The sequence below is a fragment of the Lepidochelys kempii genome, chromosome 3 (genome assembly GCF_965140265.1).
Source record: "Lepidochelys kempii isolate rLepKem1 chromosome 3, rLepKem1.hap2, whole genome shotgun sequence".
NCBI classification, from domain to species: domain Eukaryota; kingdom Metazoa; phylum Chordata; order Testudines; family Cheloniidae; genus Lepidochelys; species Lepidochelys kempii.
The window spans coordinates 4055421-4079957 of NC_133258.1; the positions used below are offsets into that span (position 1 = coordinate 4055421).

The following is a 24537-nucleotide window of genomic DNA, read 5'->3' on the forward strand; positions in this document are numbered from 1 at the left end:
AATTGTAAATAGGCAATCATCACTGACTGGGTGTGTTTCTAGAGGGGTCCCACAGGGATCAGTTCTTGGCCCTATATTTAGCATTTTTATCAATGAACGGAAAGAAAACATGAAATCATCACTGTAAAGTCTGCAGATGACACAAAGATTGCGAGAGTGGTAAATACTTAAGAGGACAGGTCACTGATACAGAGAGATCTGGATCACTTAGTAAGCTGCTAAATGTAAACATGTACGTCTGGGAACAAAGAGTGCACGCTGCACTTACAGGATGGGGGACTCAATCCTGGGAAGCAGGGACTGAAAAAGATTTGGGGGGTCATGGATAATCAGCTAAACATGAGTTTCCAGTGCAAAAGAGCTAATGCATAAACGGGGGATCTTGAACAGAGAGGTCATTTTGTCTCTGGGTTTGGGACTGGGGCGACCGCTGCTGGAATCCTGTGTCCAGTTCTGGGTGTCCACAGTTCAAGAAGAAGGTTTATTAATTGGAGACAGTTCAGAGAACAGCCCTGAGAATGATTAAAGGACTGGAAAACCTGCCTTGTAATGACAGCATCAAGGAGCTCCATCTATTTAGCTTAACAAAGAGGTTACAGCATGACTCGCTCACAGTCTCTATTTACCTACATGGGGAACAAATATTTGTGTTAAGAAAGGGCTCTTCAATCTAGCGGAGAAAGATCTAACACGATCCAATGGCTACAGATGGACAAATTCAGAGGGAAACACTGTAAGGCGTACATTTGTCAGAGTGAGAGTAATTAACCATTGGAACAATTTACCCCAGGGCCTGGTGGAGTCTCCATCACTGGCAATTTTTAGAATCAAGACCAGCTGTTTTTCTAAAAGATCAGCTGCTCTAGGGATTATTGTGGGGCAGGTCTCTGGCCTGGGTTACCCAGGGGGTCAGGCTACATGATCACAGTGGTCTGGCCTCGGGATCTGTCCACGTTACTGGGCTGGGTAGAGCCGTGACGGGGTGAGATTTGCTCTGTTGGGTCAACAACCATCTGCACAGAAGTTACTGTCACCCCTTGCCAGGAAGCCGCCAGAAAACGCAGCCAGGGCGGGTCCCACCACCTTGTAGACGCCCGGCAAGGCGAGGCCTGTTTCCTGGATCTTGCCTTGGCGCCGTCTCTCCTTGGCACAGCCTTGCCTGCCAACCCCCCACCCCTTCCACCTGAGCCCTGGCAGGTTTGCGCCCCCCGGCCGTGGGGCACGGCTCCCCGGCTCAGAGCCCCCCAAGCCCTGCCTGCTGCCCTGCCCCACGGGGGGCAGCCCGGGGGGCCCGAGCCTGCTCCAGTCCATCCCAGGGCTTGCGGCCGGGCAGCCCCTGGCCCCAGCCCCGCTGCTCGGTGGGGCCGGGCGAGGATCGGGCCCCCCCCCCACGGGTGGGGGAGGGGGAGGGGGGTCAGGTTGCAAAAAGGGGCCTGGGCTGGTTCTCTCAGCTGACTGCGGTCATGTGACCTCCCTTCCTCCGACTCCTCTTCCCCCGCCCGGGGCTCGCTCCGCCCCTGGAGCTGCCGCGGCGGGCCCGGGCGGCGGGGGGAGCGAGCCCGGCGCCGCAGCATGGCCTGGACCCGGTACCAGCTCTCCCTGGCCGGGCTCATGCTGGCCACCGGCTCCATCAACACCCTCTCGGCCAAGTGAGTCGCCGCGGAGCGGGAGCGTAGCTTGGGGGGGGCCCTGCCCCCGGGTCCCGGGGAGCAACGCGGGGGGCGCTGCTGGGGGGGGGGCCCTGCCCCCGGGTCCCGGGGAGCAACGCGGGGGGCGCTGCTGGAGGGGGGGGCCCTGCCCCCGGGTCCCGGGGAGCAACGCGGGGGGCGCTGCTGGAGGGGGGGGGCCCTGCCCCCGGGTCCCGGGGAGCAACGCGGGGGGCGCTGCTGGCGGGGGGGGGCGCTGCTGGCGGGGGGGGGGGCCCTGCCCCCGGGTCCCGGGGAGCAACGCGGGGGGCGCTGCTGGAGGGGGGGGGGGGCCCTGCCCCCGGGTCCCGGGGAGCAACGCGGGGGGCGCTGCTGGAGGGGGGGGGCCCTGCCCCCGGGTCCCGGGGAGCAACGCGGGGGGCGCTGCTGGAGGGGGGGGCGCTGCTGGAGGGGGGGGGCCCTGCCCCCGGGTCCCGGGGAGCAACGCGGGGGGCGCTGCTGGCGGGGGGGGGCCCTGCCCCCGGGTCCCGGGGAGCAACGCGGGGGGCGCTGCTGGGGGGGGCGCTGCTGGAGGGGGGGGGGGCCCTGCCCCCGGGTCCCGGGGAGCAACGCGGGGGGCGCTGCTGGAGGGGGGGGGCCCTGCCCCCGGGTCCCGGGGAGCAACGCGGGGGGGCGCTGCTGGCGGGGGGGGGGCCCTGCCCCCGGGTCCCGGGGAGCAACGCGGGGGGCGCTGCTGGCGGGGGGGGCCCTGCCCGCGGGGGGCGCTGCTGGGGGGGGGCCCTGCCCCCGGGGAGCAACGCGGGGGGCGCTGCTGGCGGGGGGGGCCCTGCCCGCGGGGGGCGCTGCTGGAGGGGGGGGCCCTGCCCCCGGGGAGCAACGCGGGGGGCGCTGCTGGCGGGGGGGGCCCTGCCCGCGGGGGGCGCTGCTGGCGGGGGGGGCCCTGCCCCCGGGTCCCGGGGAGCAACGCGGGGGGCGCTGCTGGCGGGGGGGGCCCTGCCCGCGGGGGGCGCTGCTGGAGAGGGAGGGCCCTGCCCCCGGGGAGCAACGTGGGGGGCGCTGCTGGAGGGGGGGGCCCTGCCCCCGGGGAGCAACGCGGGGGGCGCTGCTGGCGGGGGGGGCCCTGTCCCCGGGTCCCGGGGAGCAACGCGGGGTGCAAAGAGATAGGGGGTGTTTTCTGTGGGCTCCCCCCTGGTCTGTCTGGTGGGGAGGGCAGGAGATAGGCTCTGATCTGGGTGATCGGGGCTCCCCTGGCGGGGCCCTCGGTCTCCCTCCAGCCCTCAGTAAATGGGGGGAGGCTGGGTGTTGAAGGGACCCTATTTCTCCTGGGAGCAGGGTTAGGGGAGCTGGGGGAATGGCCCTCCCTTCCCATGGGGGGAGCTGCGGTGGGATGGGCCCTTTGCTCCATGTTGAGGGGGGGTTGTAACCCTGTCACTACCCCGGTGGGGTTAAGGTCCTGCTGCTGTGCGTGTGGACACGGCCCGTTCCGTGCCTCAGTTCTCCACCTGCTGCGCCGTGTGTGGCCAGCGCTTAACCCACTGGCATGTGTGTGTCCCGTGCTTTCGGCTCCAGAAGGCTCTCGGCGGGGAGCCCGGCTCTGGCCCTGGAGTAATGGGGCACGGAGCCACGGGCCTTTGATGCGGAGCTAATGCTCTGAAGGTCAGCCGGGAACAGCCCCCCGCCAGGCACAGCAAAGTGAGTTAACCTGTTGCCGAGGTCGAATCCTGTCCGGGTTGGGGTTCTCCTTTCATAAGGTGGCTCAGCGTGAGGAATAGCGCCCGGAAACGGAACAGTCCCTCCTCTGAGGGTGGCAATGCCCCGCTCTGCAAGGGAAGTCGTAATATCCCTTGCTGGGCAGCGCTGCACCATATGGGGAGGGGAGATTTCTTCCACCCATTTCTCTCCCTGCCCCCAAAATGCCAGGCCACTGCCAATCAAGTATGCGCTGAGATCTCCTAGCCCGGCCCACACAGCTGCACCTGTTCGGCCCGACAGCTACAACTTATGCATCTGTCCATGGGCTGGTCCCACCTATGGGACTTGACTCTTCACCAAGCTGGAGCTAATTCCTGCCGTGGGGCTGTGTGTAAACTCGCTGTTAAGTTGCTTCTGGTTTCTAGGCCTTGCACAGGTTGCAGTGCTATAAAGCCAAGGACATGCAGTTGGTTAGAAATGGGGCTTCCTTTCCCTCTGCAGCCAGTGAAAGAGCTGAGAGTGGGGATTTGCCCTCTTCCCTTCCTGCAAAGCCTGCATGGGGAGAGGGATAGGAAGCCAGCTCTGATCTCCCGGCTTCTTGCGCCCTCAGGCGAGTAGGGGGGCGGAGCGCTAGCTCCGAGCGTTGTCTACCCCGTCTTTGTTGTATCCGAGCGCTTTGCCGCAATGAATGAAATCGCAGATGCGGAAACTGAGTCATGGGGAAATTAAAGCAACTTGCCCAAGGTGGCCCAGGAAGCGACCCCACATCTCCTGAGCCCCTGCCTTGGCAAGCGTCTCAACAGAAACCTCTGATTAACCGTTTTGTATGCCTCTTGCGAAATGCAGAGCTGAGTCAGTGTGGTGGTCAGCTGGCGGGGTTGATGGGTGTCTGGTCATGTGGCAGGTGAGGTCAGGCTCTGCCCTGACTTGTGCAGAAACTCTGCTGACTTAGCGTGAAAGACGTGAGCAAAGTCAAGAAAGCGGCTTCCACTCTGTGACATACCGGGGCGCCTTCCGTCACACGCCCCCTGCCCTACTTCGTGACTGTCTGGGTTGTGACCTCCGGTCCCTCTAGCTTTTCCTGCTGAGCTTTGAGGTTGCATTTTAACACATCTTTCCTGGTGCTCAAAGCATGGCACAGATGCTACCTACACTCGTGGTGCAAGATGCAACCCATGCTCTCTGCTTCTCCAACAAAACTCAGCTTTGCCTCTCCTGATTTCCCCACCCCGGTTAGAAGTGACCTTGAATCCACGGGCAATTTAATTTGCGTGGTCGATTTTTAAATTCAGGCCGGTGGCACAAGTGGCTCAAGGCCGTTGCTGTCACGGAGTCCCTGGGCGATGCTCTGGAACTGCTCCCTACGAAGCCAGTCAGGACTCTGGGGAAGTCTCCTCTTGGGGAGCAGCCGGTCTTCAGGACACACAGCTCCCACCTTCCTGGGTCTGACCTCGGAGCATTCAGCCTCCTCTGCCCCTCCGTGCGCTTCCCACAGCGAGTCCACCCAGGCGGGTTCCGGGGGAAGCCAGAGGGTCTTGCCCTCCAACTCCGCAGTCAGACGTGACTCTTAGCCAGCCAGTAAAACAGAAGGTTTATTAGACGACAGGAACATGGTCTAAAACAGAGCTTGTAGGTGCAGAGAACAGGACCCCTCAGCTGGGTCCATTTTGGGGGGCAGTGAGCCAGACAACCATGTCTGCACTTCACTCCATGTCCCCAGCCAGCCCCAAACTGAAACTCTCTCCAGCCCCCCCTCCTCTGGGCTTTGTCCCTTTCCCGGGCCAGGAGGTCACCGGATTCCTTTGTTCTCCAACCCTTTAGCTCTCACCTTGCAGGCGGGGAAGGGCCCAGGCCATCAGTTGCCAGGAAACAGGGTGTCGGCCATTCTCTGTGTCCAGACCCCTGCACATACCTGCCCTCTAGGGCTCTGCAACGATCATACACCCTTATCCCACCCCCTAGATACCTAAGAACTGCCTAGGGGAAACTGAGGCACCCCCACTCTATTCAGAGGAAACGTTAAGAACAGTCCTGCTTCGTCACAGTTGCTGATCTGATAGGGGTTGTACTTACATCCAGAGTGCGTTGGACTGATTGAGGCTGGGAGACTTATGGTGGCCTCTGTACGTGGCAGTAGCCCCCCATATGTTGCACAGGTTGGGAACCGGAATGGCCACGCCTGGGGATGTTGTGATATTTGGAACAAAAAAAAAACTTTAGAGTCAGAACAAAAAAAAATGTTCCCACACGATGGAAATTCCAAAATATTTCCTCTTGGGAGCAGTCAAACCCGCTTTTGAGCCCTTTCACTTTCATATACAACGGTTTTGACTTTTTCCTGTTTGGGAAACTGCGTCGAAATCCCTTTGTTTCTGTGACGTACGGTGGGTGCCGGTTAGTCTCAAACTCTCTGTTCCCCGGGAAGTGTGTTAGCCGGAAGTTGCTGAGGAGTGAAAGGCCTGTGCCTGGGACAGCAGATTGGGGTGGCAAGGGGCCCGCCACCTGCACAGGAGGTAACACAGGAGTCCCGCCCCTGCGGCGTGGGAGGGGAGGCCAGTGGGTCGGGCAGCAGGGAGGGGGCCCTGCAGCCTGGATACTGGGGCTTTCCACTGGGGACGGAGTACTGGGGAATGTGGAACTGCATGGTACCTCTTCTTGTTTTCTCTGGGTTGTGTCCTGCCCTGGCACCTGGCCTCTTGGGCTTGGCATGTCCCAGGGCTTGCTTCCCTGGCTGCAGCCCTACAAACCTGCCTGCAGCCAGGGCCACGGGAAGCAGGATCCAAGGTAGAGTCCAGGGAGGGGTTCCGTGCAGCCCCATGAACTCCCAGCATCCTGCTCTCCATGGAAAACCCTGGCTGCAGCTTAGGGGCCTGGGCTTGACATGTCCCAGGGCTTCCTTCCTTTGCAGCCCTACAAATCTGCCTGCAGCTGGGGCTTTCAATGGGGAAGGGGGGCCTGTGGGCCTGCATGGTACCTCTCCCTGCTCCAAAACGTTGCTAATATCCAGGGTGGATTTGATTTAAATCACTAGTCAGAAAGACTCGATTTAATCATGGATTTCTACATAAAAGTGCCTTCTTGTTGGTTGTTATAACCTCAATACATATTCTTCACAACTCAGAGATAGATGTAGGTTTCATTTTTAGAAGGGACACACTACACACTTTTAATTTTGATGTTTTATTTTGAAAACTTTTCAGATGAGTTTTACAGCTATATCAGAAAATGATTGTTTGGTTATTTCATTTACCAAAGATAATTGAAGCAGATATTGAGGAAGTCATTGGGAGGTGAACTATCTCCAATTCAAAAGGTTAATCTTTAATATTTGGAGGACTTTCTTGCCAGGCTGTATTAGGAGGAGAACATCACCAGACAGACATTTCAATTGTTTTATTTAACAATTTCTCACCTCTATATATTTATTTATTTATTTAAAATAATTTTTGCTGTTAACAAGTATCTTATCTCTGGAGACACAAATCCACAGTTTGAGAACTGCAAAACTAAGCATCTCTGGTGGTATTTTCTAGACTGAGCACTGACTCCCATTGGGTAGATAGAAAAATTAACCTAAATAATCTCTACAGAAGCCCCTGGAACCCCATAAGATTGGGTCCCTAATCCACAAAGTTTTGGAACTCATTTACAAAACTTTTCTTAAACGTGACATGAATATATTGTCTCATACTATAGAATTAGAATGTATAATCCCTATTCCATGATGAGATCTTTGAGCTATAATGTATCTTAATTAAAACTATCTTTAGATTGATTTTTGAGGAAAAAACCTTTTTATCAAAAAAATCCGATTTAAATAAAAAACAGATTTTTTTAAAAAAATCATTGATTTTTATCCACCCTGCTAATAGCTAACTCCTGTTAAAGTCCGTGCGACGGGATCGGTGCTCAGGGGACCGTTGCTAATACTCGAAAGCTGTCTTCATCAGCATTGCCAGTGCGACGCTGGCAGACTAGGTGCCCGCTCATGCCGAAGCCCCGGCCTCGCTGGGTGCTGACAGATGCATAGGTGGAAGCCAGGTCGAGTCACTTGTCTATGAGCTCAAAGTGCTTGTGTTTGGTGTTTAAACTTCCTGAAAACTAGTGGGATGTTACCTGCGTTCATAGGTGCTGATTTCCTCTCCAACCTAACCCGGAGGGTGCTCGGCCCTGCCCAGCCCCACCTCTTCCCACCCCTGCCCCAGGCCCCACCCTGCCTCTTCCCACCACCTCCCCTGAGCGTGCCCCGTCCCTGCTCCTTCCCTCCCTCACACGCACCACGGAACAGCTGATTGCAGCAGGCGCGGGGGGGGGGGGGGGGCGGAAACGTGGCTGCCTTTCCATGTGTGTGTAACACCAACAGACCTCGGTCGTTGGCAGGCAGGAGGGATTGAACCTGGGACCTCAGGAACTAAATGTGTGAGTCTCTCCTGCATGAGCTGAAAGCCATGTGGCTCTTCGCTAAGGCTGTAAAGCAGACTCATTAATCTCGAAGTGGTCTTGGTGCCACTAGATGGGACAGAGCACCACGCCCAGAGGTGTGTGGGTTACAGGTGCTCCAGCCCTGGCGTATCCGTGGAGTCGGTTCCTATGCCTGCAGCGTTTTCACTTGTCTGTCTCCCGCTATAATGGAGCAGCGAACGTTTCCACTGCGTGTACCCCGTCACTGAGGCTGTGTCTACACTGGCAATTGAACGACCAAACGGTGGTCTTTCAGAGGAGTTAAACCCAACACCTCCCCTCCCGCCCAAAAAGACACAAGTTTTGCCGCCACGGTCCCAGTGTGAACAGCGCGTGGTCGGCAGGAGAGTGCAAATGCTGCTCATGGCGGGTGGAAGAGTTTTGTCGGCAGGAGAGCCGACAGACAGTGGCTACACTGCGCGGCTTTTAGCGGCTCGGACACAGCCACGTCACTAAACGCTGTGTAGTGTAGACGCAGCCTTAATAAGCCCTCGATGGGGAGAGAGAGCCTCGAGAATGCAAATGAGGAACTTTAGCAGGAAATGTCACTTTCAAAGCAAGTGGCCATTGTGTGTGGTGATCGGAGAGAAGACTCTAGATGCATTTCTCACTCTCTGTCCTCAGAGCCCACCCATGGGTAGTGACCCTGGCAGCTTGTTTTCTGGGAGAAGAAGACAGAAGTGTGGATTCAGGGAAAGATCCTTGTCTCTGGGCTGTCTGGATTCTAACGGCACCAGACGAGGGAGATCCCCAGGGTTATTCTGGGTAGCTCTGAGAGACTTTGGGGAAACTGGCAGATTGCTACATCTCCGCTACCATTTGGAATGATAGACTCTGACTCACCTGTGCATATATTTTACCTGCTTTAGCCCCTCAATAACTCACTTTTTCTTTGCTAATAAATCATTAGTTAGTTAACACTGGTAGCCAGTTCTCGAGTAGTCTTTGGTGTAAGATTTGTGGTACCAATTGATGGGGGTAAATGACTGGTATCTTGGGACTGGGAGCAACCTGATGCGGTGCGCTTTTTGACGTAAGCGACCACTGATCACGAAGACCAGTTTGTCTGCGTGGCGAGAAAGACTGGAGAGGCCAAGGGGAGTGTCTGTGACTCCGTGGTAAGACTGGTCTAGTGACCCAGGAGTTCACATTCTCTTGGGGAAATCTGATTATAGACCACCCCACCCGTTTGGGGTGTCTGCCCTCTTTTCTGACAGTCTGCCCGGAGGTGGGCACTCACGGTCGCGAGCCGCTCCAGGCAGCGCGACAGCGAGTAACCAGCATCCACTACAGCAGACGGCGTGTGTGTGTGCCACGGGCACTTTGTGAGCAGCTCTGCCCCTATGAAGGGTGGACACGTGTGTGGCAAATCATGGGCGCTTAAAGATCGGGGAAGGGGGGCGGAGAAGATGGAGAGGCTGGAAGCCTGGAGCAGTGTGTTTGCCCTGCCACTGGTTACTCCCCTTGTTTTGTGGAAACGGGGGCCTTGGCTTCTCAGGCTTCAAACTCGGCTCTTCTCAGCAGCTCGGGGGTCTGAGAACAAAGCCCTGGAAACACCCCCTTTCCCCACATATCAAACTTCCCTTCCCCAGGTAGCACTTTGCATCCCCGTTCTGCTCCGCACTTCTGAGAACAGGCTATCCATCCCTGAACCTCCCCTGGAGCTCTCACCTCTGTGTAATTACCTGGGGACTGACCTTGTGAATTCCTCAGCTAAGCTAGCCGGGTTCATGTTGGCTCTCTGATGTGTGGGTGTCTGGGGGGTGGGGGTGAGGTGTTAGGCGCACATGGGAACTAGTTAAACTGCTGGCGAGACAGATCCATCCCTAGACCCAGTCACCCACCTCCCCTGGCCGTCATCGTCTAGGAACAAATTAGGAGTCCCGCAGAGGCAGACCCGAAAGCACGTCCGATCAGAGGATAGGAAGCTAGTTGGTGAGACCTTGGGTCTGAATTGCAGCCACCTCTGGGGTGGAGGTGATTGTGCCAGTATTGGAGGGGCAAGGGAGACCATCGGCTTGAAGCACGGGGCCGGTGGAGCCTCGAACGTAAGACCGGCTCAGCCCTGCGTCTTTCCAAGGCAGAGAAGTCGCTGCGGCCAGGATTCTGATCTGTCACGTGAGGAGTGGCTGGCATCCAGAGCTGGTGCCTAGACCCCGTCGCTGTTCCCTCTCTGGTTTGGCGGAACTGGATGCTGGGCCGGCAGCTCCCGCTGAGCAGCGCGCCTGCTGGCAGCTGAGCGAGGATGTGGCATAGAACGAGCGTGATTGGGGAAGGAAGCTAATCACAGGCCCTTGTCTCTCCTTGCCTGGCGCCTGCGTAACATGGGTGTGAAGGGGCAGGGCAGGGGGAATTGGGCCCAGGATCAGCCTCCGCCCGTCTCGCAGCCGGGGCAAAGGCAGTGCCGTTCGTAGGGGTAGAACGCTCTCCCCTTCCTGTCCCCTGCCAGCAGCTGATGCAAACCCCCCGGGCGGCCGATGGTGCTGTTCTGAAAGCTGCCCTTGGGCAAGCAGTGCTGGGCTGGAGCTGGCCCCATGGCTTGGACACACTGGGGCAGAGGAGGGGCCCCTCTCTCTTGCTAGCCTGTCGCTGCTGGATGCAGAAACCTGCCTCCAGATGGGTTAATGTTGCGGGGCAAGGGGATGGGAGGCGGCTGGACAGCTGGCTCAGCCTTCACCTCCCCAAGGGCTGCCCCGCCATTCCTATCTCCGCATGCACAGGATCACCTGTCTGCAAAGGAGGTGCTGCTCCCTGGTTGGAGGGATCCCCGGCTCTCACTAGGCATCTCTCTTTCCCCGCAACCATGGCTGATCTAGTGAAGATTAATGCGGAGCTGACATCTGATTCCCAGGGGCCAGTGCTCTCTTACTCTGTCTGTTACATAGAGGTGTCCGGTTCGCCTCACTGTCACTCCCTGCCAGGGTGGGGCTGGAATTGGTGCCAGGAAACTTAAAGCTTTGTGCTCACCACTGGGCTTGCAGGCGAGTCTGTACAACGACTGGCCACGTGACAGCCCTTGTGTCTGCAGGCCCCTTTGAAAGCAACCTTTTCCCTCCTGGGAAGTATCTGCTGCTGGGGTGGTCTCCAAAGAGCGCTTTATCTTGGCTGCATGTCAGGAGTTTTGTAAACTGTAACACTGGCTGGGAACTCTTTGACAAATCCCTGACAAATCCCTTTTTGTCCCCCAAAAATGCTAATTTGTCAAAGCAGAAAGGGTTCACAAGATGGGGCTGGTTTGGACGAATCTCCCAACTTGGGAGAAACGTGGCAAGTTTTCCAGTTCAAAGTGACTTCTTTTCAGAACGTAAGCTTGCTAGGCTGAAAAGAAAAAAGAGAGACGATCAAAATGAAACACTTGGCTTGACCCAAACAAAAATCTTCTGACAGCTCGTTCGGCCACAGACGTCAAGATCTTTGTTGCGGTTCCAATTCGGGATGGTAAAAAATTCAAAACTCTTGAAAATATTCCTGGGACGGGGCAAGCGTTCCCCGCTGAGTGTGAACTGCAGAGACGTCGGTCCCCTGAGGCAATGGCCCCTCTGCCAACCTGCCCCAGAAGTGAGGGCTGGAGAGGGCGGCCCAGCTGCAGTCAGTCTCCAAATCACCGACAGCAGTGTGGGTACGTGGGGCACTGTGTTGCCCACTGCTGGGAGGTGTCCCTGATACTGCACTGTCATTCTGGGTGGGTGTCATGGCCATGGGGGACTTGAACCCCTGACTTTGCTCAGACAGTGTTCTGTGGCTTGCCTACGCAGCTAGAGCTCTGACAGCTTCTCAAAGCAAGGCTCTTCCCTTTGTTCCCCGGCTGGACTGTGCACGCTGCTGCTCTTAACCGCTTCCCCAAATCTGCAAGCCTGTGAAGCACGCCCAACGGCTCCCATCAAAGAGAGCCCTGAGCATCACTGGCCCAGACTAACTGGAACAGCTCCAGCCTAGTGATCCCGCCTGAAAAGTTGGACTTATTCTCTAGGAACAGAAATCTGGGCAGCCAAGGTGACTGGAGTGAGACAAATGCAGTCCCCTTCTGTTCTGATTCATTGTCCGTCTAGTCCTGGTGACATATTAGGCTAGATAAAGCAGCAGTATGTGTCCAGTAGGCCAGGCCCTGTGTATTCTGCAGCATGCTTCTTAGTTGCAAAATCTATCCTTTGCTCCAGAATTGCAAGGGTCTGGTATTTATGGCTGTCAGGTAAGCCTTCCAAATGCAAACGGATGCAGTGTAGTCCTTCTGGGGTGGCAGCCAGGCTGAAACGCCCGCTAAGGGAGGGGTGGAGTGCCCCCTTCAGGTTGATGTGTTAACTCTGCTTAAATTGCCAACTGTCTCACTGCTGATCGCTTAAAAGCCATCCAGCTGGTGGGTTTCTCCTACCCACTCAAACTGTTAAAAGCCCCAGCTGTTCCCTCCAAAAACCCCTCACCTTCCGCCTTGCAATCTAATCTTCAGCAATGTGGGGTTTATGTTGTCAGAACACGTAACACATGGAGAACTTGGGTGCAGCTTAAAACACATAATGTCAAAACACATAGTGCAAAGGACACAGCCCAGATTGGATGAATCCCTTTAAATTCAGTCCAAAAACGCTGCTAGAGAACTTGCTGACACCAGACTGCCGGGTGCTGGGCCCGGGGCCTTGATGGTCGGCCATGATTTTGCATTTGCAGGGAGCTGGACTTGACCTGAAACACTTTCCACCTCTCAGTTCTGTCGTGCAGGCTGCCCAGGGCAGAGGCCAGGTTGTGTGACAGGAAGACGGCGCTTTCCCCGTCCTGGATATACCGTGATCTGTGGGGGGGTATTGAATAAAGCTCATTTGTTTATGAAATGCTGTGAGCCGCTCCGTGACCTCAAGCACTTTCCTAAAGGGCAGTGGGTTGGGGGTAACCCAAGAGCTTGTCCAGACCTTTACAAATCTCATTGGATGAGAAAAGGGGGTGGGGGGCAAAGAATTCCTCCTGTCTTTCAGCCAGCCCTAAGTAATCCTCAGTGGGCCGGTACAGGGCTAAGACATGATTGAAGCAGAGATCAGCCTGTCCTCTCCTTAGCGCCTGTCATCCAAAGATCTCCAGATGGATAACCTCCCCTCCCAGCATCCTGGGAGGCAAATATTCCCCAACCAGCCATGAAACAGCGAATAATGGCTTGGGCTGATGGAGCAAGCTGGAACCCAGGAGTCCTGGGCCTCGGGCCCCTGCTCTAATACCTGGACCACGCTCCCAGTAAGAAGCGGGCCGAGGCGATGCAGCTGTGCAGAGAGCTGTTCATTTTTAAAACGCAGCACTCCCTTGGCGCAGTTTGCTCTCCACGTGCCCGGTGGGGAAGTGTCCTCGGCCGAGCCATGTTCCTCGGTAAATACCAGAGATCCCTCCGCTACCTAGTGCGATACTTAGAGACTACTTTTCCTCGCCAGCTGCGGAAGAACCTTGCCCCGTTACGGCTGCGCACTGGTTTCCCCTGCAGGCTAAAGGAAGGGGGCTGCCCGTCTGCTCTGAAAAGTGTCCGTTGGGCAGCGCCGCTCTTGGGGATGCGTGAGCCGGAGGAGAATCCAGCTCGCTCTGCCAGCGCTGCGCTGGGCTGGTGGGAGTGAGTCTTGCTCGACCCGGAGCGGATCTGGTCGGTCAGAAGGGGCTGTCTCCCGGTTGTAGCTGCATGCAAGAGTCTCCGGCCCCGGCTGTTAACCCTCAGAACGCTGGTGTTTTCCAGCAGGACTTAGCGCAGAGGTCCCCAGTCTGGGGAGGCATGCGCCCCTATGGAGGAGCATTCGGGAGGGTGCAGCTGGGGCCTGGGCCAGCCCCCACAGGGGGCAGGGAGGGAGCACCCCCAGCTCCGCTCCTGGACCCAGTCCCTGCTGCCGGCCCCATGTCCGAGATCCCGGCTGCTGGCACTGGCTGCCGGCCTCAGCCTCTAGCTATGACCCCAGCCCCCTTACCCCTGTCTGTGTCCCCCCCTCCCAGAGCCGTGGCCCTGCTCCTGGCCCCGGTTTGGGGGGACACGGGGGGGGTGGCGTGAGGTAAAACATTTGGGGACCCTGGCTTAGCGGTAGCTGGGGTCACTGTAGCAGGTCCCCGGTTCGTTGAAAGGGGAAGGGCCGGGATTTACGCTCTGCAGGTTTCCTATTCTAACGGCAACCCTCCCCCCCACCCCGTCTCGGTTTCAGATGGGCTGACAACTTCAACGCGGGGGGCTGCGGTGGGACTGCAGAGCACAGCTTCCAGCATCCCTTCCTCCAGGTACGGCCGGCGCCCCACGGGGCCGTGGCTTTCACCAGGCGTGCGGACTCGGAGGGCTCACGCACGCCCCGCTCGTGGCAGATCTCTCCTCCCAGCCCCCCTGGCGGGGGGAGGGGAGATGGGGCTCAGCAGAGCTGGGTTCAGGCCAGCTGTTGACCATGCTTCCTCCCTGGCCCGCCCTGATGGCAGCGCCTTTCGGGGAGCAGAGGGGGTTATTCTGGGGGTGTGTGTCATGTCCTCCCCCCACCTCCCCATCTCTCCTCCCCTTCCCGGATCAGCAGGTTTGCGCAGCTGATGGTATAATGTTTTAAGCTCTGGCCTGTCCCGCCATCCAGGGCCTGTGGGATCCACTGGCACAGCTGAGGGGGAGGCTGGAGCTGTGGGGCGGCAGAGCTTCCCGGGTCTGCCTCGCTCCGGGGAGCAGTCACTGGGTGCGGAGCTGCGGCTGCCCCTGAGATACCAGCGCCCCGTCTCTGCCGAGCCGCCTCCCCACAGAGCTGCCGTGTCCGTGTTTCAGGCCGTGGGAATGTTCCTGGGCGAATTCTCCTGCCTGGCTGCCTTCTACCTCCTGGTCTGCAGGGACCGGCGGCGAGCAGAGCCCAGCCTGGCCCCCGCGCAGCCCTTCAACCCACTGCTCTTCCTGCCTCCGGCGCTGTGCGACATGACCGGGACCAGCATCATGTATGTGGGTAAGTGCTGGGTGCTCCGGGCCTGGGGGGCGGAAGGGGGCACCTGATAAGCAAGGGGCAAGTGGAGTTGTCTTTAAAACCCTGTGGAACGTCATGCCTTTTTGCAGGTGGTCCTTCCTGGGGGGGTTAACGCCCCACAGTTAATCCCCCCGGAGCACTGCATTGCTCATCTGTTTTGCAGAGACACCAAACCAACAGGCCACCGAGCAATGTGTGTTCCCCGGTCAGCTCTCCGGAGATTGCACCTTCTCTCGGAATGAGGCCCGCTTCCTGTAGGGGGTGCCCTCTCCTAGGTGGGCAGAAACTGAAGTTATCTTAAGTACTTATCTGGCCCCGTTACTGTCACGTCTGAGCACCTCACACTCTGGAGTGCAGCTTTCCGTGCGACCCCTCTGTGAGGCAGAGCTATTAGCTCTAGTGTACAGAGGGGAAACTGAGGCACAGACGGGCAGCGACTTGCCCACAGTCGCACAGGGAATCTGGCGGAGCTAGGATTTGAACCCTGGCCTCCTGATTCCCAAGGTAGCGTCCTAACTTTGGCACAGTCCTTCCTCTAAGCTAGCCATCCCCCAAATCATCTGCTTTGACCACTTCCTTCCTCCAGCCAATCAAGGTGAGGACGGAAGCCCTGTGTCCGCAAATGGCTAAGAAGCTCTTATGTTCTGATGTCCTTTATGAAAATAATCAGTTTTAATAACCCCCCCTAGAAACTCAGGGCCCGATTCCCCACCGCCCTGCCCCTTGGGTCATCCTCATTCACCCCTGTGCAGAGTGGGTGGGAAATGCTGTGAGTTGCGTGCACTTTGCCAGCTATAAATAACACAAGGGGCAAGGCTGGGGGGGAAATGGGCTTTAAAACCAGGGGCACAAATCTCATTCTGGCTGCTCCTGGACCTAGCAGCGAGAGAAGGCTCGGAAAGGGGTTCTTGCTCAGCTGGCTCGGTCACGTTAAAATCAGGAAATAAAACCATCCACCACAAAACGCAAGCTGTCCTGCCCTTGAGCAGAGGGGGAGGGGCCCTTTCCACAAGGTCTCAGCACAGAGCCCAAAGCTCCAATGAAAGTCACCCCAAAAACTCCCTCGCTGGGAGCGGCATTGTGCCAGTGACCCTCCCACGCGCGATGGATGAAGCACAATTAATTGCGAGCATGTCAAAGGAGACGTCGCTCAGACTGATGCTGATTAAATCCTATTTAACGTCCGGTGGTTGTGTTCTCGAGCCGCATTCTCCCGCAGGCTGGAGCCGTTGGAGGGACGGGGAGCGGGGGAAGCTTTGACTGCAGGCTGGGAAGGATGCCGCGGCTGAAACATTCTGCTGGGCACAATCGCTCCCTCCGTGCCTCCCAGATTTAAAAGGCCTCATCGTGCTGCCTTTTGGGGGGCTAGAACCGGGATCCTCGGCTGTGATAAACCAGAGCTCTAGCGTTTGAGTTGGAGGAGATGCTCTGCAAGCTGTACTGGTATAAAGGCATTTATCCTCTGGGCTTCCCGCCACCAGAAGGCGACGTAGTCATAGAATCATAGACTATCAGGGTTGGAAGGGACCTCAGGAGGTCATCTAGTCCAACCCCCTGCTCAAAGCAGGACCAATCCCCAATTTTTGCCCTAGATCCCTAAATGGCCCCCTCAAGGATTGAACTCACAACCCTGGGTTTAGCAGGCCAATGCTCAAACCACTGAGCTATCCCTCCCCCCAAGGAGTCACCCACCCGCGTGCTACTCTGCAGGGGAACAGTGAGCCCCTTGCTTAATGGGCTCCTGTAATGGCCTGGTGTGGAGACAGCTGGCAGGACAGGAATAGCAATGGGGCTGCGGTGCATCTAGGGGAGAGGGGAGGAATGGCCTAGCTGGGGGTCAGGATTGAGGCGTGTCTGGTCCGGCAGCTCCACTCACAAGCACGTTCCTTCGCCGTAGCCCTGAACATGACCAGCGCCTCCAGCTTCCAGATGCTGCGCGGGGCCGTGATCATCTTCACCGGGCTGCTCTCGGTGGCCTTCCTGGGCCGCAAGCTGGTGCCGAGCCAGTGGCTGGGGATCTTGGTCACCATGGCCGGGCTGGTGGTGGTGGGGCTGGCGGACATGCTCGGCAGCCGCGACGAGACGCACAAGCTGAGCGAGGTCATCACAGGTACGTGGGGGGGGGGAGACAGCCTGGGAGGGCCACGAAGGAATCTGAGAGGGGGTCGTCACTGGGGATAGATTTTTCTGGGTGGGACTGGCTGCGGGAATGCGGGTCCTGAATGCAATAGATCCCTGCTGCGGTTACTCCGCCCGGCGGGTGGGGCGTCGCTGTGTCTGGAGACCCCCCCACGTTCTCTCTTCCCCGCCCCGCTCCAGGTGACCTGCTCATCATCATGGCCCAGGTGATCGTCGCCATTCAGATGGTGCTGGAGGAGAAGTTCATCTACAAACACGACGTGCACCCGCTGCGGGCCGTCGGCACGGAGGGTAGGTGGCAGCGGGGGGAGGGGGCTGGGTGGCGGGAGCCCCATACCGGGTGCTAGGTGGAGGAGCTGTGGTGACCTGTGGGCCGCTCTGGGCTACTGACTCCGAGCAGGGAGCCTGCGGCCGAGCCCCCTTGCCGCTCGCACTGGGAGACGCAGCAGGCGGCATCCTGCATCGCAGCCTCTGAGGCTGGCGCTAGGCTGTGGGGACTGAAGCGTTTATGGGGGGCACCTGAAGTGTCCCTGTCCGCTGAAAACATGGGGTCCGGGGTCTGCACCCAGGCAGCAAGGGCAAACTGGCAGCTGGCGGGAGGGGAGCAAGGGTCTCTTTGTTGCCACCCACCACTCCAGTCACAGTAAATGGGGCTGGGGGTGCTTGGAAGAGCTGTCTTTAGCTAGGCTGCTTTCCATGTGACTGAAACAGCGTCGGGGGTGGATACTGCAGCAAGGGGGAGGAATATAGGGTGGGTCCAGGGGAGGTCTCCTTAAAACTCTGGTTCATTTCCCGCCCCTGCAGCTCACTTGTGCCTGGCGGGGGGGTGACTGGATCCTGCGTGACTCAGGACAGCCTCTGAAAAACTGCATCTTTCTCCTGAAATCCATCCCACCACAAAACCCAGATCCAGCGTTCAGGGGCCCCAGATGGATTCCCGGGGAAGGAAAGGCCCCATGTTAAAGGGGGGTGGAGGGGACTCTTGAGGAATGAGCCCCAACCAGCAGCGCCTGGTTTTTCTGCCCCCCCATCACCACCCCCTGCCTTGCTCCCTCCCAGGTTTCTTTGGCTTCGTCATCCTGTCCCTGCTGTTGATCCCCATGTACTACATCCCGGCGGGCAGCTTCAGCGGCAGCCCGCGGCAGGTGCTGGAGGACACGCTGGATGCCTTCTGCCAGATCGGCCGCCAACCCCTCATCGCCCTGGCCCTGGTGGGCAACATCAGCAGCATCGCCTTCTTCAACTTCGCCGGCATCAGCGTCACCAAGGAGATCAGCGCCACCACCCGCATGGTGCTGGACAGCCTGCGCACCGTGGTCATCTGGGCCGTCAGCCTGGCCGTGGGCTGGGAGACCTTCCACGGCCTGGAGATCCTGGGTTTCCTCATCCTCCTGGCCGGCGCCGCCCTCTACAACGGCCTGCACCAGCCCCTGCTTGCCAGGCTGCCCTGGCGCCGGCCCCCAGCGGGTGCCGTGGGCTCTGAGGCCGAGAGGGAGAATCTGCTGGGAGGGGAGAGGGCACCCATCAACGGGGACAGCTGAGGAGCCGGACCCCATGGGGCGTGGATGCCAGATCCCCGCCCTCGCCTCCCCCCACCCCAGCCCCCTGGCACGGTCTGGGACACCGAGCCTGCCGCTCTGTTGGCTCTACTGGGCCCCCAGGCATTCTGGGCACGGCGGGGCCCTGATCTGCAGGGGATCTCCCTTCTGCCTTGTATAGCTGGGAAGAAGGGGGTGGTGCTTTCATCTCCCAGCAAGTGCCTACTCTCCCATGCATGGAGGTCTCTATTCCCCTCCCCTGGAAGCTCTCTGCTTCAGCCATCTCCTGGCACAGAGCTGAAGCCGTCTGCAGGGTGGGGCCCTGTTTGCTGCACCCAGGGTGGTGTTGGGGGACTTTAATGCTGCCCGCTGGCCCCTAGGAGCTGGGCTGCCGGGGGCCAGTGGAGCACAGGTGGCTGGCAGGGGCGCGCCGTGCCATGTGCAGGAAGATGTGCCATTCCGCGCATGCGTGCAGGGTGTGACCTTGTGCAGACAGCGTGTGCAAGGTCACACTGGGTGGAGGGGGCCATTTTGTTCTACAAAATGGCGTCCTCCCTGCAGGGGCTGGCTGGAATCGGCTGTGGGGCTGGGGCATGCAGTGTGTACATAGGCACCACGCCCCTGCGGGCTGGTTCCTGCCCTGCTCCCTCTGTTGAGGGAAAGGTTGTCATGCCAGGCAGAGAGCGATCGAAGCTGCTGGACTCACCCCAGCCAGGGCGCTCGCAGCCTGACCCGCCCTGCAGCTGGGGCGATACAGGCGTGGCCTGGCCGGGGAGGGACATGATGCCCATCTTGCCTTGTCTCCTGTAACCAGTAAAGCACAGACCAGGGACCCCCCTCTGCAGCAGCTGCCTGGGGTCGGGGGAGAAGTCTGGGCCTTGTCTGCCTTTTACCGGAATCGCTCACCCTCCTGCTGGGGCTTCCTCTGCCTGCTGCATCCAGGGTTGTGCCCAGCGGTGCCTGGGCCTGCTGGCCAGCTTCCCCCTCCTGCCTCCTCCCATGCAGAGCTGAGCCCTTACCGGGGCTCCACCGTCCCTCAATGTCCTTGAACTGGCCCAGGGCCTCGCCCCGAGGTACCTCCCCGTGCCCGTCCTCATTGCTTTCCCTGCCCCTTCCAGCGCAGGAGGGAGGTTGTCACATTTCAGAGCCCCCTGCCTGTATTCCCCCTTCAGCGAGGACACCTGCTCTCAGCCCCCAGGCTGCTACTGCTCTGGGGTGGAGCCCCCTCTCTCTCCCTTCTGACCAGGGTTCCCTGCCTTCCCTGGGTTGTGCCCAGCACGGCCAGGCTGCCCGGGCAGGCCTGCTTGCTTTCCCCTCTGAGCTGGTTCCCGGTGCCTGCCGGCGTTACAGCGATCGTACAGCACTTCCTCTGCTGGCCTGTGTTAGGGTTAAGGTAAAGGCACTGCAGAGAAACCATCACAGGAACTTGCGTGCCCAGCTCCCCCCCGTGTCGTCTCTCCCTCCCCCCCCCTCCCCCCATGGGCTCTGGGTCCTTCACCGCCATGCTCCAGGGGTTTCCGTGTGGGTTCTAGCTCATCACAGCTTCAGCTCACACCAAGCACCCCGGCTTATGGGGCCTGGTCCTCCCACCCCTGCCCTGAGGCTTGGGACCTGCTATGGACCAGAGGTCCTGTCTGTGCTGGATCAGGAGGAAGGCCCTGCGTGGGTTTAAAATCAGGGTATTTATCCAGAAATCTTTTCTTTGGCCCCTGGAGCATGGAGTTTGGACTTGTATTGCGTTTCTCCCCAGGGGCTGGCTTCAAAGGGCTGATAACCGGAGGAACTAGGGTCGTGTCCCCCCCTCCAGGAGCACACTTTTGCATGTTTAACACAATGGACCCCGTGGTATTAACCCTCCTTCATGAACGTTTAACTCACTTCAGTAGTGTGACTCTGAATTCCCCAAGGCTTGTCCAGGACCCTGCAGAACAGGGTCCAGCTGAACGGCTGGGGAGCCTGGGTTCTCTCTCTTCACTCTCTTCTGCATTTCTCCTCCCCAGCTCATTCATTCCCTCCTTCCCCCACACCCTCCCAACCTCCAATAAAATTCAAAACCTTTCTCCCTTACACAATGGAGTAAAAGCAGCCCCATTGCTCTCCCTCTGTCCACCTGCTTTCCTGTTCGGTTTGCGGGGCTCAGGCCAGGAGCTGATCTGCCCTGGTGCAGTGCATGCCAGGTGGGATCCTCCCTCCCTAGGCCCCAGTCAGCTCTGGAAGCTGATTTCCTTCCCGGTAGCCAGCTGTGTGCAATCCCCTACGTACGTCCTCTGCTGCCCGCATGTCGGCAGCGTGGCAGGCCAGTGGTACAGAGAGGGCCATGCCCATGTTTAGGGCTGCTAAGGTGGATGTTACATCCCCCAAACCTTCCAGCTTTGCGGAAATGCTCACTTCCAGCCCATCCCCGGGGAGAGGAGGGGGCGAGTTACTTGGGCCGAGAGGGGTAGAGAAGCTGCATGCGGGGCCTGCTGGCTCCTATGATGTGGAAGTGCAGCCTGGGGAAACTAGCATCCTTGGAGCCGATGCTGGGGCAAAGCACCTTCTGGCTGGGTTGGCAGAGATGCCCCCCGTTGGCATGTCACCTCTGCAGGCTCTGCCCTGTGTGTCTTGGCTGGACAGGTCACTGCTGCTGCGGCCCCACTCCGCCACCTGGGGGCACTGGGCACAGCCTGCAGCAGGCGCCCCGATGACCGGGTGATGGGTGGCTCTTGAAGAGCCTGGGATTCATAGATACTAAGGTCAGAAGGGACCATTATGATCGTCCGGTCTGACCTCCTGCTCAACGCAGGCCACAGAATTTCACCCACCCACTCCTGCAATAAACCTCTCACCTATGTCTGAGCTATTGAAGTCCTCAAATCATGGTTTAAAGACTTCAAGGAGCACAGAATCCTCCAGCAAGTGACCCGTGCCCCATGCTACAGAGGAAGGTGAAAAACCCCCAGGGCCTCTTCCAAGCTGCCCTGGAGGAAAATTCCTTCCTGACCCCAAATAGGGCGATCAGCTAAACCCTGAGAAGAGGCTGCAGCAGAGGGTCCTGGGTGTCCCTTGCAATGCAATGCTCTGCACAGCAGTGTCTGGGGCCCTTTCCCTGGATCAGGGACCCCCATTTCCTGCAGGCGGTGCTACCAATCCGACACCTCTTTCCTCTCAGTAAGAAGCATGAGGAGGCCATGACAGGGAGCTGGGGGTTGCACTTCCTTGCAGAGCTGTGGGAGAATGCATCCCTGGTCAATGGCTCACGGGGGGGATTTGGCTCTGAGGAGAGGGGCAAAGGAAGGCAGAGGCACAAATTAAGTCCTGCTTATGGGGCTGAAGTGGGACTTGGGGGCTGCCTTGGCATTGCACTGGCCCTCAACCCTGGGCTGAATTCCTCCCCTTCCCCACTGAGGAACCCCTGTCGCTAGGTGAAGGGGTCGGTTCTCCGGGCTGCCATGCCGCATAGCCTCCTTCTCTTAGGAACTCCCTCTGCGGTGTCTGTAACTCTCAACAATTTGCATTCAGGTTTGCTGCATATGTGCAGCTTACTGGGGTGGTGCTTGGAGCATCTATCAGGATTGTGGTCCTGTTACGCTAGGTGCTGTACAGATCCTTAGAGAGAGAGCCCCTGGCCTGAAGTATAAGGTAGGAGGCAGCAGGCGAATACAGTGATCAGGATGAGCAAGGAAACCATAAGCTAATTATGAGAGGACGGATGGCTTAGGGTTTGGAAGACAGGAGTTCAAGTCTACTCCAACCTAGATTCCCTGCAGGCACTTGAGCTGTAGACTTAGCCTTTCTGTGCCTCAGTTTCCCCTCCCTAAAATAGGAGTGACAGCACTCTGCCCTACTTCACATTTCAGGACCGCAAAGATTTGTGCAAATGTGTTTCGGTTTAAAGATCATGAGGGACTCAGCTGCCACGGTGGTGGGAGCCTTATAAAATAGGCAGGTTTGGAAGCGTTGGATTTATGTCGGCAAACGTCAATTTCACAAACTGAGCGAACCATGTTTTCATCGATAACAATGAAAATTTACACACCATCAAAGTAAGAAAAACGCTGCTTGAAAACTTGCACTTAGAGTGAAAATCCAGTGATTTAGAGCTTGGAATTAGGCTGGTTACAAATGGCCGCATCAATGAACCATCAAACCAGATTTGCTTTGTTGATTCAAGGATCATTTCAATGTGTATTTTGACATGTGACATTGACAATTTGTCTTTGAACCATTTATCAAGCTTTCACTTCTTGAATTATGAATGTCGACCACCATTAAATAAGTGCGGGCCTCTCCCCACCGTGATTTCCCACAATTGTGAACATTTACATTGATAAACATCAACAAATGCTTCAGAATAAAACAGAGAGATTAGCCCCGGACACTATATAAAAAAAAATTAAATTCTGCCAAGCCTAAGACTGTTTGTGGCGTCGATGCAGCTGTGTTGGTCCCAGGATAGGAAAGAGAGAAGGTAGGTGAGAGAAAGTCTTTTGTTGGACCATCTGTTGGGAAGTAGAAGCTTTTGAGCTTCACAGAGCTCTTGTACTGGTCTGGGGAAGGTAACCGGCGTGTCGGCACTAAATACAAATTGGGTCAGATTATTGGTTCACACGTGCTGTAGGACAGCGGTTCTCAACCAGGAGCCCCTGGGGCTGGGGGGGTTGTATGAGATTCCATGGGGACCTGCAGCTGAAGCCTGAGCCCCAGCACCCCCAAGGGGCTGAAGCCAGGAGCCGTGGCGTGAAACCCAGAGTCTTGGTGCCCCCCGCAGGGCTGAAGTGTGGAGCTGCTGAGCTGAAGCCACGAGCCCTGGAATCCCCCATGGGGCAGAAGCCCTGAGCCCTGGTGTCCCCCATGGATGTCAAGCGTGGGGCCGAAACCCATAGAATCATAGAATATCAGGGTTGGAAGGGACCCCAGAAGGTCATCTAGTCCAACCCCCTGCTCGAAGCAGGACCAATTCCCAGTTAAATCATCCCAGCCAGGGCTTTGTCAAGCCTGACCTTAAAAACCTCTAAGGAAGGAGATTCTACCACCTCCCTAGGTAACGCATTCCAGTGTTTCACCACCCTCATAGTGAAAAAGTTTTTCCTAATATCCAATCTAAACCTCCCCCACTGCAACTTGAGACCATTACTCCTCGTTCTGTCATCTGCTACCATTGAGAACAGTCTAGAGTCATCCTCTTTGGAACCCCCTTTCAGGTAGTTGAAAGCAGCTATCAAATCCCCCCTCATTCTTCTCTTCTGCAGGCTAAACAATCCCAGCTCCCTCAGCCTCTCCTCATAAGTCATGTGTTCTAGACCCCTAATCATTTTTGTTGCCCTTCGCTGGACTCTCTCCAATTTATCCACATCCTTCTTGTAGTGTGGGGCCCAAAACTGGACACAGTACTCCAGATGAGGCCTCACCAATGTCGAATAGAGGGGAACGATTATGTCCCTCGATCTGCTGGCAGTGCCCCTACCTATACACCCCAAAATGCCATTGGCCTTCTTGGCAACAAGGGCACACTGTTGGCTCATATCTGGCTTCTCGTTCACTGTCACCCCTAGGTCCTTCTCTGCAGAACTGCTGCCTAGCCATTCGGTCCCTAGTCTGTAGCAGTGCATGGGATTCTTCCGTCCTGGGTGCAGGACTCTGCACTTGTCCTTGTTGAACCTCATCAGATTTCTTTTGGCCCAATCCTCCAATTTGTCTAGGTCCTTCTGTATCCTATCCCTCCCCTCCAGCGTATCTACCACTCCTCCCAGTTTAGTATCATCCGCAAATTTGCTGAGAGTGCAATCTACACCATCCTCCAGATCATTTATGAAGATATTGAACAAAACCGGCCTCAGGACCGACCCTTGGGGCACTCCACTTGATACCGGCTGCCAACTAGACATGAAGCCATTGATCACTACCCATTGAGCCCGACAATCTAGCCAGCTTTCTACCCACCTTATAGTGCATTCATCCAACCCATACTTCCTTAAACCCAGATTCACAAGCTCCTGTGACCTCAAGGGGCAGAAGCTCTGAGCCTCCGTGCCTCAAGGGGCTAAAGCTGGGGAGCTCAGAGCCCTGGTGCCCTGCAAGGAGGAAACCTGGAGGTGCCCCCCTACGGTCAGCAGCTGAAGCCCTGAGCCTCCAGTCATGCAGGGC

General features: G+C 57.6%; 1 protein-coding gene across 1 annotated transcript; it reads left to right on the forward strand.

The window, feature by feature from the left end:
* Nucleotides 1-1476: 1476 nt before the first annotated feature.
* Nucleotides 1477-22795, forward strand: SLC35F6 (solute carrier family 35 member F6). The gene is made up of 6 exons (XM_073335519.1): nucleotides 1477-1649; nucleotides 13955-14027; nucleotides 14545-14716; nucleotides 16632-16844; nucleotides 17054-17164; nucleotides 17933-22795. Exons 1-6 carry the CDS (start codon nucleotides 1573-1575, stop codon nucleotides 18412-18414), a joined length of 1128 nt encoding a protein of 375 aa, XP_073191620.1. The 5' UTR covers nucleotides 1477-1572; the 3' UTR covers nucleotides 18415-22795.
* The last annotated feature ends 1742 nt before the right edge of the window (nucleotides 22796-24537 follow it).

What these genes read in the sequence shown, in the direction of transcription:
- SLC35F6 (XM_073335519.1), top strand. Translation starts at nt 1,573, where the DNA reads ATGGCCTGGACCCGGTACCAGCTCTCCCTGGCCGGGCTCATGCTGGCC. An exon ending in GCTGAGCGAGGTCATCACAG is followed by an intron (nt 16,845 to 17,053) that starts GTACGTGGGGGG and finishes GCCCCGCTCCAG; the next exon opens with GTGACCTGCTCATCATCATG. An exon ending in GCGGGCCGTCGGCACGGAGG is followed by an intron (nt 17,165 to 17,932) that starts GTAGGTGGCAGC and finishes GCTCCCTCCCAG; the next exon opens with GTTTCTTTGGCTTCGTCATC.